The sequence below is a fragment of the Bombyx mori genome, chromosome 16 (genome assembly GCF_030269925.1).
Source record: "Bombyx mori chromosome 16, ASM3026992v2".
Lineage (NCBI taxonomy): Eukaryota > Metazoa > Arthropoda > Insecta > Lepidoptera > Bombycidae > Bombyx > Bombyx mori.
Window position 1 is genome coordinate 7,652,036 of NC_085122.1, and position 18,268 is coordinate 7,670,303.

An 18,268-nucleotide genomic window follows, 5' to 3' on the forward strand; every position below is an offset into this window, starting at 1 on the left:
AATTGCTAGTATTTAAATAATTTTAATATGCTTAATATTTCTTTTCTTTTTTGGAACGAAGTTCCTTATGGGACGATGCGGAGTGGTAGCCATTTTTTTTTTTTAACGCTGGGGATCCATTTACGGATACCCGGTCGAGGGGGGTAACGGACCGGGTTATGTCGGACTCCGGCGCCTCCTGAGAGGAAGAAGGGGAGAAGAGAAGGGCCGAGGTCCTTCACCTCCCCCAATTTCTCACAGGAGACTACGCCTTGAACAAGGCGCGTGAAGCACTTGCCCCGCAGAACGACTACCGACTAAACCCCATCGAGCTCCACCACACCGACTACACGAAACTTACGGTACCGCGATGCGCGCCGAAAGTCTCGCCTTAGGGGGTACCCGTACTAATGTTAAGACGGGATTTCATCCCCGGGAAAATCCCGTAGAACTTCGTCTCAGGAGACACACCGTGAGCGGCGCACAGGAGCCACCTTGCACCGCTTTACCACCGGACCAACAGTCGAGTGCCAGGCACCCCCGCACCCGGCACTCCATAGTCCCTACGAGGGCTGAGCGGCGGCCTCTCGCTCGCGCCGTCCACCCCGCCTTCTGCGCTGAGGAGCTGAAGAGGGATCCCATTCCCTTTCGCTCTCCTCAGCCTCACGAGGCGCCATGACCACGTCACAGAACCCAGCCATGGCCTCCCACGAACTCCGGTCCTCTACCATACGGGCGACGACAGCCCGCAAAGAGAGATCCCGCCCCAACACCGCGACGAGGTTTACGTACGTTACGTTACGTTACGAGGTAACGTAAGATTTTTATTAGTACAGCACACAGTGTACGACTTAACTTTGTAATAACGTACAAAAAATAACATATTTTTTTATTATTCATTGACCACGATCTCAGAGCGTTCTTTTGCGCAATACACTAACTCAACAGCAGTAAATGAAGTGTACCACAATAAGTTTGCACGTTACCGAATGACCGTGGGTTGTTGCGAAACCTCCAGTTTTATTTTCTTTATACCTCGAATAGAACTTACAATTAATATTTTTATAATAAGGAACTTCGTTCCTATCCGGTGTCCCACCACACCACACATATTTTTTATTTATTTTTCATTTTGTAGTGTAATTAGCATTACGTATCATAAATTATAATTCATTAATGCACATTCAGGCAAATACAACAGTTTTCAATTTGCTAAGTGAAAAAAAGAAGGCGCTCAAATGTATTTGTTGTTTTGACTGCCGAAACTAAATAATGGGTCTAACTGTTTAAAATATTCAATTATCATCGTTCCTTGATAAGTATGGCAAAATTAGAGTTACGTCGACGTTTTGAAGGGGGTCAAAATTATGTTCAAAGATTCCATTACATACTAACATACCTAATAAAAGAGTATTAAAAAGAATTTATGCTTAGATACCTGAGAAAAGAGATCGTGCTTTTTCTCTTTTATATTACTAAAATTCTTTGCCCTCTTAAATTTTAAACACAGAGGCACCAAAAGCAAATACGTCGTAAATAATACAGAACCCTGCGTTCTGTATTACACGTGCGTAATTAGCCGGATTTAGGTGTTTAAAAACGATTTTGTCTACTTTAAAATTGTCAGCGATCCGTTGAACTCATTTTGTGATTAAAAGTCCAAGTGAGCGACTGTAAATCGAATTAAGGTAAGAAAATTTTTATTCATTTATTAATTAATTATTATACCTACAAGATAAGCCTTTTATTAAGTTGCCGTAACTAAGCATTATGCTTCGCCATTTTCCCACTTTTCATATCCCAATGTTTGATTCGATGAACTGGGGTAGAGTTGGGTGGGGGCTAGTTCACGATCCAGTATCAGAAGTTACTCGAAGAAGTCTTACTGGTGGTAGGACGTCTTGTGAGTCCGCACCGGAAGGTACCACCGCCCTGCCCATTTCTGCCGTGAAGCAGTATTGCGTTTCGGTTTGAAGGGTGGGGCAGCTGTTGTACTGTAAATTCTGAGACCTTACAACTTGAGACATGAGTTAATTAATCAGGTTAATCAATCACTAAGATTAAGTAATTACGGGAGCCCATAGACATCTACAATGTAAATACGCCACCCACCTTGAGATATAAGTTCTAAGATCTCAGTATAGTTACAATGGCTGCCCTACCCTTCAAACCGAAACGTCTTACCTTTCAAACCCACCTACCCTTCAAACCGAATACCAGACAAGTTATTTAAATCACAACTGCTTTGAAAAAAACCAATTGAACGTATTATGATTAAACAAATCAAAATACCACAAATTATGGTGATAATATTTAGAAAGTAACGCATTTAGAATAATATAGCTTTTCTTTGGTAATTTAATAAAACCTGAGCGGAAATAAAATATATTTTGACAGAAACAAGGTGGCTAAAATGGACAACATTCCCGAACACCGAATTTTGAAGTTTAAACCGAACACTTTGGAAGAGGTTAGGAGGATGCACAGCCTTGATAAAAAAAGAATGGCTGAATCTGTTGAGGTTTTAGAAAATTGGATTAAAAAACAAGATCATTTGATGAAGAAGGACTTCAGTAAGTAAATTTCTTAAATGAAATATTTAAGTACGCCAGCAATTTCAAAATCAAACTGAAGTCTTTTGACCGTCGAGAACATTATTAGTTTTAGATTATTTGATCACTAGTACTGGTAGATATATGTATATCGATAAATTAAGCGCATTTTATATTTATACAAAAAAATATCTGCAGTGCAGAAGTAGTGAAAGCGTATTAGATACGTCAAAATTAATAAAAATGATACCTGCCCTATGCTTTAAGCTCCAGAATAGTCGTATTTCACAATATACAAACCCAATTATGTTGTGAAATACGATAGAGATTAAAATAGAGAGAAATTATTTTTTTCCCAAGTTTATATAAAAATACTTGCGCAGTAAAGTATCTAAGTTTCCTATCCAATTTTCTGCTACCAAATAACTTCCTGAGTGCATTAGTTAAGTGTTAAGTAGTTTTTTACTAAAAATGTCCATCTGGTGTACATATTAGGTAATTAAAGCTTTTGTTATCACTAATTTTGAGGTAAGAAATAACAATATTAGTATCCGTGTGTCCTAGTCCTTAGTATTTATCAGCTCATGCGGCATTTATGTTTCTCGATTTTAGCCCTTTGACTGCCATGTAAGTCACCGGTTCTCTAAGTGGCGCACTGAAGTAACCATGTTAATTTCTGTTAATAAAGTGCTGGCTTAGAGTAGAATCTGAGAAAGACGATTCCATAGATAATATAAATGAGTTATAGATAAGCAACTCAAACGCTCAACAAAAATGTTTACGGGCGTCGGCCACTAGATGGCTTCGCTTCGATTAGTTTCTCATTGCTCCTGTAGATGGCAGTAACATATTGCCTATCCTTTAATTTATTGTTAATGAAGGATTTTGTAAATTTTCAGAAAACGCATATTGATAAAATTTAATTCAATTTGTCTTTAACAAATAAAGACTTGTATGATTTTTTTTTCAGTGCTAGACAATAATTGAATGCCATATTTTTAACAACATGTAAGTTTAGGGGCATCCGCTACAAGTTATCGCTAGTTTCCATTCAAAAAAATTTATTTGTCTTAAAGTATCGCAGTTTCAGGGCCCTGGACGAATCCAAATATATTAAGAATGAATCTATATTTAAGAGACCTTAAAAACTAAATTAACAAACAAAATATTGGCAAAGTTAGGAAATCCAGGCGCTTTGTTACAGAAATTGACATAATTACTTCAGTGCGCCCCGTCGGGCACCAGTGACCTACATGGCAGACCTCTAAATTAAGGACGGTGGCAGGATCTCTTGTGAGTCCGCACGGGTAGGTACCTACCACCACCACCCTGTCTATTTCTGCCGTGAAGCAGTAACGCGTTTCGGTTTAAATGGTGGGGCAGCCGTTGTAATTATACTGAGACCTTAGAACCTATATCTCAAGGTAGGTGGCGCATTTACGTTGTAGATGTCTATGGGCTCCAGTGACCACTTAACATCAGGTGGGCTGTGATCTCGTCCACTCATCAAAGCCAAAAAATGCTTCTAAAATGCTTCTATTTTTTAATATTTTAATCGCATATAATATTATCAGATAAAGGCGAAATTTTACGATTTACTGGATAATACCTGTATTTATAACTAAAACTATTTTTACGGTTTAATCTCGCGTTTTTTTAATCATTAAGCGTTACGAATACTTTACAGAGTTCGACCTAAAAAATAAATTAATGCGATCAAAGGAATATGTGTGTTAGTTATGATTGAAGGATTACTGGTGGCCCGGAGGCCTTCCCAGCTTCACCAGGACAGGTGGGCGAGCAAAGGCTCAGCCAGGAGGGGTGGGATTTGCTAACAGCTACCCGAGCGCCTCCGAAGGAGACCTAACAGCTCAAGAGCAGCTGCTTCGCGAATGAATCTACTACCGGATCGGAATCGCGACCCGCTGAGAAGACACGGCGAGAAACTCAGCGAGCTGATTGATTCATGGGTTAGGTTGCACGGCGAACTCTTTGTCGAGTTCGACGAGTACGGTTACCGGGGTCCCTGAGCCTGCTCCTAGTGTTAGAGCTGAAGGCGTCTAATGCAAAGGTTATTGGATCTGATGGATCCGTAAGGACGTGTCTAGGGCGTTGACGGTGACTGGCTCCTGCGTGATCAGGATTCGGGGAGTAGTCAGCGGCGGCAACGATAAGGCGATTATCATGACGCATAGCCTTATTGAAGTACCGTTCCGACGCTGACTTCATGTATTTCTGGATAGATTCGAGGCCTAAGTCGTCGTGTAGGTCAACGTTCCTCACGAACCACGGAGCTCCGACAGCTAACCTGCAAAAGCGGGATTGTAGAGATTGGAGGGTGTCTGTATGTGTGCGGGCCGCGTGAGCGAACACCACACTCGCGTAAGTCATGACGGGTCTTATGCAAGTTTTGTAAAGTGTCACCTTGTTCTGAAGGGATATTTTACTACGCTTACAGATCATGGGGTAGAGTCTACCGAGAATAAACGCGGCACGGTCACGGACTGTTTTTATATGCGGGCGGAATGTCATCGATGCGTCCAGGGTAACGCCCAGGTACTTGACCTTCCTGGCCCAGGGTATGGGTTGTCTAAAGAGAGTAATCGGGGGTGTGAGATTCCTCCTCCTAATCCGGGAGGAAATCCGTGTGGAGCTTCCCCTCTGAAATAGCACCGCAGTACTTTTCGCTGGGTTGATGTCTATGCGCCATTTTCGGAACTACTGTCCTAGGGCTAGAGGGCTGCGCTCTGAAGCTTCTTCGCGATTAGGGACTTGTTTCAACTGGAATAGTAAACAGTCGTATCGTCGGCGAATAAAGCTAACTGGGTCGGCGGCGACCGGGGAATATCGTTGATGAATAAGCTAAATAGGAGGGGAGAGAGGACAGAGCCTTGCGGGACTCCAGCTGTGAGAAGTCGCAGGGAGGAGCGGGTTCCCTCGACTCGATATCGAAAAGAGCGGTTTGACAAGAAGTCCCGTATGATGAGCACGAGACTATCCGGCACGCCCATGTTGAATAGTTTGAAAATCAAACCGTTGTGCCAGACTTTGTCGAACGCTTTTGCGACGTCGAAGAAGAGAGCTCCCGTGTAGAACGGTTTTGGTCGATTAAGCCCCACAAGAATGTGCTCCATGAGGCGGTACACCTGTTGAACGCATGAGTGATTTGTACGGAATCCGAATTGTTCATCGATGAGAATGCCCTTAGATGAGACGAAGTCTCTGAGGCGTTTGTAGAGCAAACGCTCATACAGTTTGCCTAGAGACATGAGGAGGCTAATCGGGCGGTAGCTCGTCGGATGATTTTTTGGCTTACCGGGTTTATGTATGCCGATAACGTCCACTTCTTTCCACACCGCGGGAAAGATACAGTTTGCCATAGCGGCATTGAAAATAGATGCCAACATCACGATGAGTTGGACGGGTAGAAGTTTAATAACGCGGTTGGATATACCGTCGGAACCGGGAGCCTTGCGAGGACGTAGGTCTTTGATCAAGTCTTTAACTTCCATCGGGGTGACGGGTGGTAACGCATCCGAGGGTGGCAAAGAGACTCTGCGTTCTACCTCACTGTCTACTAAGTATTATGTGCGTCGTACTCTAAGACACAGAGTTCAATAAAAATATTAGTTGGAGACTTAGTCTACTTTTATCATTTCCCATTATCATTCCAATTTTCCAAGTATAAAATTAAAGTTGACAAAGTGATTTTTATACCCTTAATGGAATATTATTCCAAATTTTTTTAGTTAAATGTCTATAATGTGAAAAAAGTTTCACTTTTACCGTGGTTTCATAAAACCACACAATCCTTTTTTTATGTCAACATTGAAAGCTACATCAGCTGAAGATTTAGTATCGCCAGCTTCCACTATCGCTTCTAATTCGTTCTTGTTGTAAATTTGCCTTCGAAATTGTGGGTATTTTCATAGTGTCGAAAAAGACAGAAATGTAATCTATATATTATATAAAAATGAAATGCTGTTCGTTAGTCTCGCTAAAACTTGAGAACGGCTGGACCGATTTGGCTAATTTTGGTCTTGAATTATTTGTGTGAGTCCAGAGAAGGTTTAAAACGGCCACGATGAGAGGGTGAGTTCTCATGTCGTGCCGCTCTATCGATGTGGGGATTCCTTTTGTTTGTTTTAAGTTTATTTTATACAAAAGTTTAGGTCTTTTAGTTGTCGATTGAGGCACTACGAAGTCTGCCGGGTCAGCTAGTAAATAAATAAAAAACACTAATCGAAACAAAAGAACATAAAAACGAAAGTATATTCCCATATATTTTAAATACAATTTATTTTCATTTAGAATTTTAGAACGGCTACTTCATAGACCTATTTAATAATAAAAAAAAATATCTTTGTTTAAATGTGTATTAAAATCATGTATATATTTTTTGTTTTGTTTTAATGACTATTTTGATTTAATGCTTTCATTAGATCAAGGTTTTGAATACAATGGTGTTATTCTACATAATTATAAATGCAAACGACTAGTTAATATAAAGCTTATTCAACCTATTGTTTTTTTAGGCACGTAGTAAATTATAAGCATATAATTATAATTTGACGACTTAGACCTTGAAGGGTAGGGAACCGGCGTTTTAGGCTCGACCCTCAACTCCAACATATTAATTACTGCGCAAGAAATCAGTGCAGCATGTGTTCACAAAAATACCACATCTCAGAACTAAATAATAATTGTTTTAAGCTGTTTAACAAAAAACATTAGTAATAAATTGTTACAGTATTTTAGATTATATAGGTACTATAGGTGTGTGAATAATATGTTTGTTCAGAATAAAATGCTCATGAATAATAATTTGAAAGTACATATGTACTTAAAAAGCTACGTCACTGCTGTCAAGGCTCTTCACATTTTCAGCGATAAAAACTTTTTTTTTGTACGAAAATGAAAAATAATATTTTTATTTAATTATGACCTTATTTTTATTTTTTTATTAGTCATTTTTATTAATTAAGTTGTCACTAACTTACATATTCCTACACCTCCTTACGGATCCATCAGATCCAATAACCTTTGCATTAGACGCCTTCAGCTCTAACACTAGGAGCAGGCTTAGGGACCCCGGTAACCGTACTCGTCGAACTCGACAAAGAGTTCGCCGTGCAACCTAACCCATGAATCAATCAGCTCGCTGAGTTTCTCGCCGTATCTTCTCAGCGGGTCGCGATTCCGATCCGGTAGTAGATTTATTCGCGAAGCAGCTGCTCTTGAGCTGTTAGGCCTCCTTCGGAGGCGCTCGGGTAGCTGTTAGAAAATCCCACCCCTCCTGGCTGAGCCTTTGCTCGCCCACCTGTCCTGGTGAAACTGGAAAGGCCTCCGGGCCACCAGTAATCCTTCAAACATAAAAAAAAAACATAATACTTAACAATTATTTATATTATATTAAAACAAAAAACAAAATAGCTTGGAGCACTGGCACAAATGAGTAATAGTCTTTTTTTTTATTGCTTAGATGGGTGGACGAGCTCACAGCCCACCTGGTTGTTAAGTGGTTACTGGAGCCCGTAGACATCTACAACGTAGACGCGCCACCCACCTTGAGATATAAGTTCAAACCGAAACGCATTATTGTTTCACGGCCGAAATAGGCAGGGTGGTGGTACCTACCCGCGCGAACTCACAAGAGGTCCTACCACCAGTAAATTATCACATTTAAAAGTATAAAGTTCAAGTATTAATATGAGTAGGTACAAACATCTTACTTATGTATGCCATGAAACAGTCAGTGCAGTTTTATGATACAAATGAGATTTCAACCTTATGTCTCTGTCCTTATGAATTTTAAAAGACAATCTCTTCCATTTATTTATGTATCTGCTACCAAAAAAAAAACAATAAGTTCAGTAATATCATTGTCTTTCGCGAGCGGATAATATGATTGAAACTATTTTACGGCCTAATCTCAAATCAACGTAATTTTTTGCAGTAGCTTGTTGCAGTGTTCGCCGCGGAAGCCCCCTTACCCCGACTGGGTTCTGACTTCGGGGGAATCAGACGCTTGGGCGAGAGTGCAGGATAGTCGTTTAGTGGGCGGGACACTTAATTTCATCCCTTGGGTCTGGTAGGAGGTTCGACCCACGGCCCAAAAAAAGCGGGAATGGCTTTTATAGAAAATGTTATGGTACCTACAGGAATATTCCAATGCCGAAAAATCCTCCGTCGTTCGCGCCCACAAAACCTGTAATGTATTCGAAGCTTCGGAAATAATATAATAACAGTGAATCCGTAAAAGTAGTTTTAGTTTAAAAAAGAGTTTCTTGTGTAGAATTTTAATATTAAACGCGGTGATTATTTAAATAAACTTCAGAGTGGTCACATCTGTTTTGTTTTAGGTCGCGAATATTTAGAAAGAACGATTATTACCTGCAAGGGGTCGGTCGAACGAGCTAAGCAACAAATAGACAAAATGTGTACGTTGAGAACGCTTTTGCCAAATTTTTTCACGAAGCTTGATCTTCAAACTGACTTGAAAGCGGTCACTGAAAAAGCGTAAGTTTAACTTAGCATCGACACTCTAATAGATTTGTGTTTTTGTATTTTCAATTGTGCTTTCGGGGCTTTTAAAATGTTCATATTTTGTTCAATGCACCAACGAAACTCGTAATAGTCAAGTAATGTCAGTAAAATACATAATTACAATTACCGAAAGAGATATTATTTTTGAAACATATTTTGACGTGACAACATCTTATAATTCGATGGAGCCGGCTGCACGCACGAAAAAACATGACTCATGCAGCGTTACCTCGCTCTGAGGCGTTCCATTTAAGGCTTGAAGTGCAAGCGAGAGCGCGCAATGAGCGACAAAGAGGCACAATCGGCCTCCGCGTTCAGCAGCGTTCGACATCTGTCTCTCTCCTACTTGAGTGAGCGATGCATCCGCGTGGACAGCTGCTTTACAATAATACATTTACATGTTTTCGTCAAGTATGAAGTTCAGTGAAAAGTGAATGTGGTGTCAATTGTTTATAGCAACGATAATTGCGATAATTGAAAAATGAAACCATTCCATCAGTATTTTTTTATGACGTTGTCACGTTCAACTATCGTCAGTAAATCGACTTTACAGACAACCGATTTTTTTGTAAATAGTTTTACTGTAGTAGCTCGCTTATTTTACTATAGTAATTTATTTACAGTTTCTAGAGTCTTGTACGTAAACAATATGGTGTTAACTTTATTTTTCACTATTTTTCTGTTTTCAGTTTGCTGCTACCATTGCCAAAGATGACAAAAAATTTCGAACGAATTTTCATTGTTAAATTAAATGTGAAAGATCTTCTGCCGAGCGATATCATTGACTATTTTCGTCTTAGTATGGTAGTAAGTGAATAAGGTTAAAAATACTAAAATAAAATCTTGTTCTGCGCACTGAACTGTGTAATGAAAAGAAGAATGTAGAGAGAGAGAGTGAGAGAGAGAGAGAGAGAGAGAGAGTATTCTTTATTGTACACAAAATAAACAAATAAACAATGCGATACATTAAATACAAAAAATAGTACACGCTAAGAGCGATCTTTTTCAGACAACCATCAGGTGGACAAGAATCATTTGGAAACAAATCACGCACGGTGTACCAATCCAGTGAAATATGAAGATAAGATCTCACTACATTGTATGTGTGTATGTAGTGAGGTCTTATCTTATAAACTTTAGTTACCGTGCTTAAAATGTAATACTCTAGTTGTTTAATGTTCCTTGTCGTATCACTCTTGTCAGAGCGTCGTGGACGTCAGTCAGTATCATTTCTGTGGGCAGATGGTGTGCGCCTCCCGAGAAATCGCCACTTCTCCCTGGTACACTTATGTAAATAACCGCCAACTGCCAGCTTGACTTGGTCGATCCATCGCATGGGTAACCTTCCACGTGGTTTGGTGCTTTCTAATTTGGAGTCATTTCCTCGGCGGAAGACATATCCAAAAATAATATTATCCGTCCACGGACGAGCGCCAAAAGGTGCTGCTTAATGCCGATTTCTTGAAGAATGGGCATATTAGTGCGAAGTTTGGTCCATGAAATACTAAGCATTTGTCTCGAGTTCCTCATCTTCAGAGCATCGATCTTCTTTTTCTTGACCTGGCTCAACGTACACGTCTCCGCAGCGTATAAAAATATAGGGAAAGCAAGAGTTCATACGAACCGGATATTTGTGGCTTTGGTGATGTTTCTGTTCTTCAATATTATCTTCAGCCTGTCCACAGCAGTTCTTGTGATTATCTAATGTCGCTTTACTTCGTGATACGTGATCGTCTAGTGGTCAGGAACCTACGTTGTGGGTGTATAATAAAGAAACAAAGACTTGGGAAGTCTTTAAATGTGATGACCGCAAATACCACATATTATTTAACGGGTTCTTACCACGATTTTTACATTTAACGAGTTCCCGATCGGATAGTGGATGGTTTTAAAGTGAGAAAAAAGAATTTCTGGCTTATGACGTCATCGATAAACATGTGCAGGAGTGCTTGCCAACATCTACCTACATGAGGGAATACTTTAAATTTGAATACAATTAAAAGTGATAGGATTCTCTTTTCACAAACACATTTTATTGATAGCGGATTTTTTTGTTTAACTTTTCGTAATTTTAGAAAAAAACCCTATTTAAGTAAAAATCTAAAAAAGCTACCTTTGTTTGATCGCTTTAGCACCAGAGCTTTAGCTTTTTGTGTTCTTATTAAGTTTATACTCAATGCATTTTGCTTTATCTCTTTCAGATGGTCGAATGTCTGAAGGCTCACGACTATGTCAATGGCTTTATTGTAATCAATGATTACAGAGAGGTGAACTTAATGGACGTGATGACTAAAATGAACTTATCGGAACTGCAACAGTTTATGACAATTCTAATAGTAAGTTATATATAAGTAGTAGCACTAATCAAAATCGGCTCACTTCCCTAGCCGATGTTTGATATAATCTTGATCCAATCAGTTATAGTCACACGCTAGGGCTAATCTGATGATTTTATTAATTTCTTTAAAATCGGTCTAGTCCTTACGGACCCGGGGTGTGGCGCGTCCCAAACCCAGTGTGATCGGAGCACGGAGGGCCCAAACTCGGTGGTCCGTGCTGGAGTCATGGTCCAGGCGGCTGGCCGATCCTTCGGCTGGTCGTGGGACTGTCGAGGCGATTTGCCAGGACCATATGGATTGGGTGAATCGTGACAGAGGACGCCTCACTTTCCGGCTCACGCAGGTGCTCAATGGGCATGGTTGCTTCGGTGAGTTCCTGCACCGGATCGGAGCCGAGCCCACGGCAGAGTGCCACCATTATGGTTGCGACTTGGACAAAGTGGAGGAGTGGCGCCGTGTCCTCGTCGCAAAAATAGGAAACGACTTGTCGTTGCCGAGTGTTGTGGCATCGATGCTCGGCTGCTGGTGGTCGTGGCGCCGACAACTGCCGGTCCAGCGCCGCGTCATCTCGAGGGGAAGGGTGATGGCAGAGATGTGCTCCGCATTAAACACTTCACTTTCCCCCCTTTGCATTTTCATGAGTTCTCTCACATGCGAGGTTCGAACGAGGGTTGTTGAACGACAGGAGGTTTTAGTCAGCTCGACTCCGACATGCCACAAGTCCGGCGATTTCCTCCTGACAAAAAAAAAATGTATAGTCAGTAAATAGTATGTGGGAAATCGGTATTTTTAATTAATTATTTGCAGGTTTTTTTTACAATTTATTGTTTTTTCACAATAGCAGCTAGATTTAAAAAAAAAGATGAATTTCAATATCAAGTATCGGTCGTCATTACGATGTTACGAGTAGTGTTTTAAATTAAAAAAATGGTGTTATAATCCACTAGTTTTCGCCCTATAATCCCACATTTACCTCTAAACATCGATTTTATATAGTATATTATATATTATATAAGAATATAGATAAAAAAAACTTCAATATTGAGATGCCGAATAACACATCATGAAACAAATTTTACGGCTTAATCTCGTTTAAAAAGATTAAAACCTAAATCAAACTCAAAACAGACTGAAGATATTAATTTTTTCATTCTCTGTGTAAAGAAACGCAAATGTCGAGAAGTATAAATATTGTTACGCCGGTAAGAGTAACGCCATCTATCTCCGAATAGTCGAACGAATATCGAAGGATCCAGAATGCTCGAGAACTACAGAACTACAATGCCATCTATTGACAGATAGCGGAAACTACGACTAGAGTTGTGTGGAACATTCTCGATATTTCTAGGGATGAGGTATCGACTATAAAAGCAAAAGTGTACGCAGTCAGTCAGTAATCGGAACTACTCGAAGCGAAACAGCGAACGGATCACCTGAAGCGAAGCGGAACAAGCGAAAAAGTGTTTGTGAAGTGTTTAAGTGTTTTAAGTGTTGAATACAGTTTTTAGTTGTACTTTGGTGAAACATTTATTTATCCCGAACCCCAGCGCGTAACAATATGTTTATAGAAAATGTAGGTAGTTTGCACAATATTGAAATAGCAATGAACAATGCCTTACACGTCCGTAAGTACGAAAACTATTAAGTATTCGAAACGTCGGAAATAATAAAATTTAAATAATAAACGCGAGATGAAGTCGTAAAAGTAGTTTTAATTACGTCTACAGTTCGCGATGGCCGAAAAAAAACTAACACATTTTTTGGGAAGGTTCTAGAGAATAAACTAGATTATTAGTTATGTAAGATAATATGTTCGACGGGAACTCGGAAAAAGATAAGGAGAATCAGTATCCGTGGTGTTTTTCTTTATGTATTATTACGACTCCTGTTTTGTTAAATTTTATTCGTCTCTTATGAATCATATGAGCGAAGGGCTTATCTGATTGGCTGTCAACAAACTGGTGTATCGTCTAGTGTTGATTGCTCAACAGTTTTTTTATAACTTGGAATCTAATCATAGGGCGATTGGTCTGTTATGGTAAAATTTAAAGATAACCATTTAAAAAAAATACTTACAAAATTTTGTTACTGGGCCGTTATACCGACTGAGCTATACATATTATCTGGAGTTTGTACTCACTACTGATGCAAGTCATGTCCAGAAAAAGTAATGATATCATAACTGAACAAAACATGTATTAAACAAGATTTCCAATTATTTTCTACCAGCGGCCCGCTCCGGCTCTCTTTAACAAGAATTTCAACGATATTAGACGTTGTTTTATTTTTTAAAATAAAAGAACACTTACTGCGGCATAACTATAATAGTTAGACATATGCTGTCGCGACACTTTTTGTAAATAATAAGGTGTTCTAAAAAGTCGTAGTACATTATTTTATTCTATCATCAATAGTTTTCGCAGGGCACGCGATGTAAAGAATATTTTAAGTAATTTTTTTACACCTAGGGTTACATTATTGGAGTTTTAGTAAGGATCCCTTTTTTTCAAAAAAGATGATTGCCTATGTCACTCGCGAATAGTGTAGCTTCCAAACAGTGAAAGTATTTATCAAATCGGTTCAGAGTTTCGGAGCCTATTCAATACAAACAAACAAACAAATCTTTCCTCTTTATAATATTAGTATAGATTGTAACCCCGAATGAAATTTCGGATGTTAGATACCAAACATTAAAATTGTTTACTAGTAAAGCGTTTTTATTATCTCTTTTCAGGAAGGTTACGGAGCGAGGTTACTTGGTCTGTACATAATTACAACGTCTAAAGTTGTCGATTTATTCATAAAAACTCTGAAACAGTTCATAAAACCAAAAGTGGCGTCCAGACTACACGCGATTTCATCGGTAGAAGACATTTATGCTATAGTGGATAAGACCATACTACCAATTGACTATGGCGGAGAAGAAAAACCTGTCAATGAGTTAATACGTAAGTTTTTTGACATGTTAATAAACGCCGTTAAAAGCAAAAGGGTCCAAACTGTTTGTATCGTAGACTACTTTTCTGTTTATTTGTAGTTTTTGGTAACTTTTCAACAGTAGCGTCTTCTTAAAGGCCCCTCAGTCGATTGAGTACGTAATATTGGATTAAATTTAAAAAAAACAATGTTGATTTTAAACTAGCTTTTAAACTAACTAACTGAACTTGGACTTCATGGGAAACGAAAATTTTAACAACCTACTTACGGAGATCCACTATCGTAAACACCTATTGAAATTAACTAATTTAATCAGTAGATAAGTTGATAGTCATTTTATGTTGTTAAAAACGATCAAACGCTATCAAAAAACTAATCTTAATTACTAGAAATACTTTAATGGCACTGTTGCCATTAATTAAATTTAAGGAATTCACTAAAAATAACCATTTAACCATCATTTAACCTAAAATACAAATTCATTTTAAAAATTTACGCTCCGTTGAACAGTTTTAGAATGCACAAGCGCTATTGCGTCAAACAGCTAAGGTGTTTACAAAATATAGGCAATAAAAAAACTATAAAAAAACGACTAAATAGGAAGCTGAATTAAAAAATTTAAACTAAATTTTTCATCGTAGATAATATGATCTTTGGTCAAAGTTATAAAATGAATGAATGAATGTCATCGGTCTTTTATGGGTGGGCTAATTTTGCAATAAACCTATTGAGATGTTAAGTTCTAAGATCTCAGTATAGTTACAACGGCTGCCTTACCCTTCAGACCGAAAAGCATTACTGCTTCACGGCAGAAATAGAGAGGGCGGTGGTACCCACCTCTTGGTCCTACCACCAGTAATTACGCAAATTATAATTTTTGCGGGTTTGATTTTTATTACACGATGTTGTTCCTTCACCGTGGAAGTCAATCGTGAACATTTGTTGAGTACGTATTTCATTAGAAAAATTGGTACCCACCTGAAATTCGAACATCGGTGCATCGCTCAACACGAATGCACCGGACATCTTATCCTTTAGGTCACGACGACTTCTCATTTTCTAAATTAAAACTACGTTTGTTTTATCTTTCAATAGATGATTGGCTTGAAGAATTGGGATCAGAAGAGCACCAAGATTACATGAGAATGATGAGTGCAGCGGGCACTGACGAAAGTCGAAGAAAATTAGACAAGTTCAATGAAGAGTATTTAGGAATGGCTGGGACTTTTAGAACAATAAATGTTGATTAAAATTAGAAAAAAAATTTTTTATGACAGGTACTATAATAATATACAGATATAGAAGTTTCTATAGATACGGTTGGGCTGATGTTATAGGGATGTGGTCACAAAAGTTAATATTCGAAATAGTTTTAAATTGCTCAACGGTAGCGTGCTTTTATCTCCGCTTTATTACTTTTCAAATAAAATTCATAATTATACGAGTATGATAATATTATTATAATTAAAAAAGAATGCAATCAAGAAAGTATTTTTTTTTTCTTAAGTGTCAAATTTCAGTTCGTACTCAGACTGACCCGATGGAAGATGAGATCTTGTACTACCATAGACTCTTTGTTGGTGGCAATCGTTGGCATTTGGCATTGCTGACGTCCATGGGTGACAGTAACCACTTACCATTAGGTGGGCCGTATGCTCCTCTGCCTCTAAATGCAATTAAAAAACTATGATATGAGCAGTATTTTAAGGCCACAGCTCACAGATATTTCGTCATTCGTACATAACGAAGTGATGTTGTGCGTTTTCAATGTGTGAAATGCCCTATGGCCTTGCAAACTACTGCCCTTTGACATATGTGGTGAGATTAGTTCCTCCACATACTTGCCAGTTTTGCAGTTAGCAGTTTATTTTTTTTATTTTTTATTGCTTAGGTGTTTTTTTTTTTTTTTTTTTTTTTTTTTTTTTTTTTTTTTTTTTTTTTTTTTTTTTTTTTTTTTTTTTTTTTTTTTTTTTTTTTTTTTTTTTTTTTTTTTTTTTTGTTATTGCTTAGATGGGTGGACGAGCTCACAGCCCACCTGGTGTTAAGTGGTTACTGGAGCCCATAGACATCTACGGCGTAAATGCGCCACCCACCTTGAGATATAAGTTTTAAGGTCTCAGTATAGTTACAACGGCTACCTCACCCTTCAAACCGAAACGCATTACTGCTTCACGGCAGAAATAGGCAGGGCGGTGGTACCTACCCGTGCGGACTCACAATAGGTCCTACCACCAGTGATTACGCAAATTATAATTTTGCGGGTTTGATTTTTATTACACGATGTTATTCCTTCACCGTGGAAGTCAATCGTGAACATTTGTTAAGTACGTATTTCATTCGAAAAATTGGTACCCGCCTGCGGGATTCGAACACCGGTGCATCGCAACAACGAATGCACCGGACGTCTTATCTTTTAGGCCACGACGACTTCAACTTACAGCCCACCTGGTGTTAGTTGGTTACTGGAGCCGATTGTCGTCTACGACGTAAGTTATAAATAGTTTCCGATTTCAGGGTCCTAGCTAGTCGCCAGTACGCTTGGTGAAAGGACCCAAGTCCTTCTATATAACTTTCCTACTTTGTATTTCGGCATCATCTTTTTCTTCTTCACCGTGGAAGTCAATCATGAACATTTATGAAGTACATATTTCATTAGAAAAATTGGTACCCGCCTGCGGGATTCGAACACTGTGGCATCGCTCAACACGAATGCATTGGAGGTCTTATCCTTTAGGCCATCGGAATATTTTAAATGTTATACTTTAAGAATAAAAAGGAAAATAAGTGCATCACGAATCATGGAACCCGGACTTACAAAATTCGCCACACCTCGTGATCAGTCATTACAACAAGAAGAAAAAAACTGCAACTATGAGATATTACTCATAAACTATAGCTGGATGATGACCGAGCTTTGCTAGGTTTTTTTTTTTGATAACGCCATCTTGTTGTGTCTTTAAAGCGGTTAGTTGCCCTCAATTAAGAAAAGTAGTATTATTATTCGCCAATAGATGACGTTGTCGGAAGAGTTGATTATTGAAAACACGACATCAGCATTTTCTGAAAATAAATCGTAGCTAGACCGATTTATCGCCCCCGAAATCCCCTGTATACTAAATTTTATGAAAATCGTTGAAGCCGTTTCCGAGATTCAGATTATACTTAGTCTGGCCATAAATACTGTTACAATTAAAAATAAACAAAATATTACATTTGAATTTGGAATCTGTCATTTTTATATGATTGCTCATTGAGTTTTCTCATTTTGGCGCCAATACATGGTTTTTTTTTTTTTTTGGTCAGGAGGAAATCGCCGGACTTCCGCCCTCCACTGGGGACGGCGGGCGGAGCATGTCGGAGTCGAACCGACTAAAACCTCCTGTCGCTCAACAACCAACGTCCAAACCTCACATGAGACAGAACTCATGAAAAGGCAAAGGGGGGAAAGTGAAGTGTTTAGTGCGGAGCACATCTCTCCCATCACCCTCCCCCTCGGGACGCCGGACTGGCGGTTGTCGGCGCCACGACCACCAGCCCTCTCGGTCGGCAGGCTATCCGGAGCCTGCCTAGATGGCGCCGGTTAGAGTGAGCTATCCTACGGAATACCCCACTGGGTCAGAACCAGCGTGGGTCGAGGATAGCCGGCCTTCCATCACCCGGATGCTCTTGCGTAAAACGCGTGCAGAGCAGCTTGCACGACGTCTTCTTAGGTCCCTCTCGCCGGTCCCCAGACCGACATGTGAGGGGGACCCGAAACACTTAGAGGGCCAAGGCTTGGGCGAGATCCGCCTCCCTGGCCCCCGCTCGACGGCGGCGGGCTAGCGCGTCTCTAACGCGCCCCGCCGCCTCCTTCTGCGAGATGGTGCATTCGCAGAAGTCGAGCATCGCCTTCCACGACTCGTCGTCGCCGAGCAT

At 39.5% G+C, this 18,268-nt stretch overlaps 1 protein-coding gene across 1 annotated transcript; it reads left to right on the forward strand.

Moving 5' to 3' along the window:
* Positions 1 to 2,392: 2,392 nt before the first annotated feature.
* Positions 2,393 to 15,841, forward strand: LOC101736986 (uncharacterized). Its single transcript, XM_021349716.3, has 6 exons — positions 2,393 to 2,552; positions 8,894 to 9,050; positions 9,767 to 9,884; positions 11,279 to 11,413; positions 14,151 to 14,364; positions 15,449 to 15,841. Exons 1-6 carry the CDS (start codon positions 2,393 to 2,395, stop codon positions 15,601 to 15,603), a joined length of 939 nt encoding a protein of 312 aa, XP_021205391.1. The 3' UTR covers positions 15,604 to 15,841.
* The last annotated feature ends 2,427 nt before the right edge of the window (positions 15,842 to 18,268 follow it).

Excerpts from the sequence above, each read along its gene's own strand:
- LOC101736986 (XM_021349716.3), top strand. The coding sequence starts at position 2,393 with ATGGACAACATTCCCGAACACCGAATTTTGAAGTTTAAACCGAACACT. Across the intron at positions 2,553-8,893 it reads TTTGATGAAGAAGGACTTCA|GTCGCGAATATTTAGAAAGA; the intron begins GTAAGTAAATTT and ends GTTTTGTTTTAG. Across the intron at positions 9,051-9,766 it reads AAAGCGGTCACTGAAAAAGC|TTTGCTGCTACCATTGCCAA; the intron begins GTAAGTTTAACT and ends TTCTGTTTTCAG.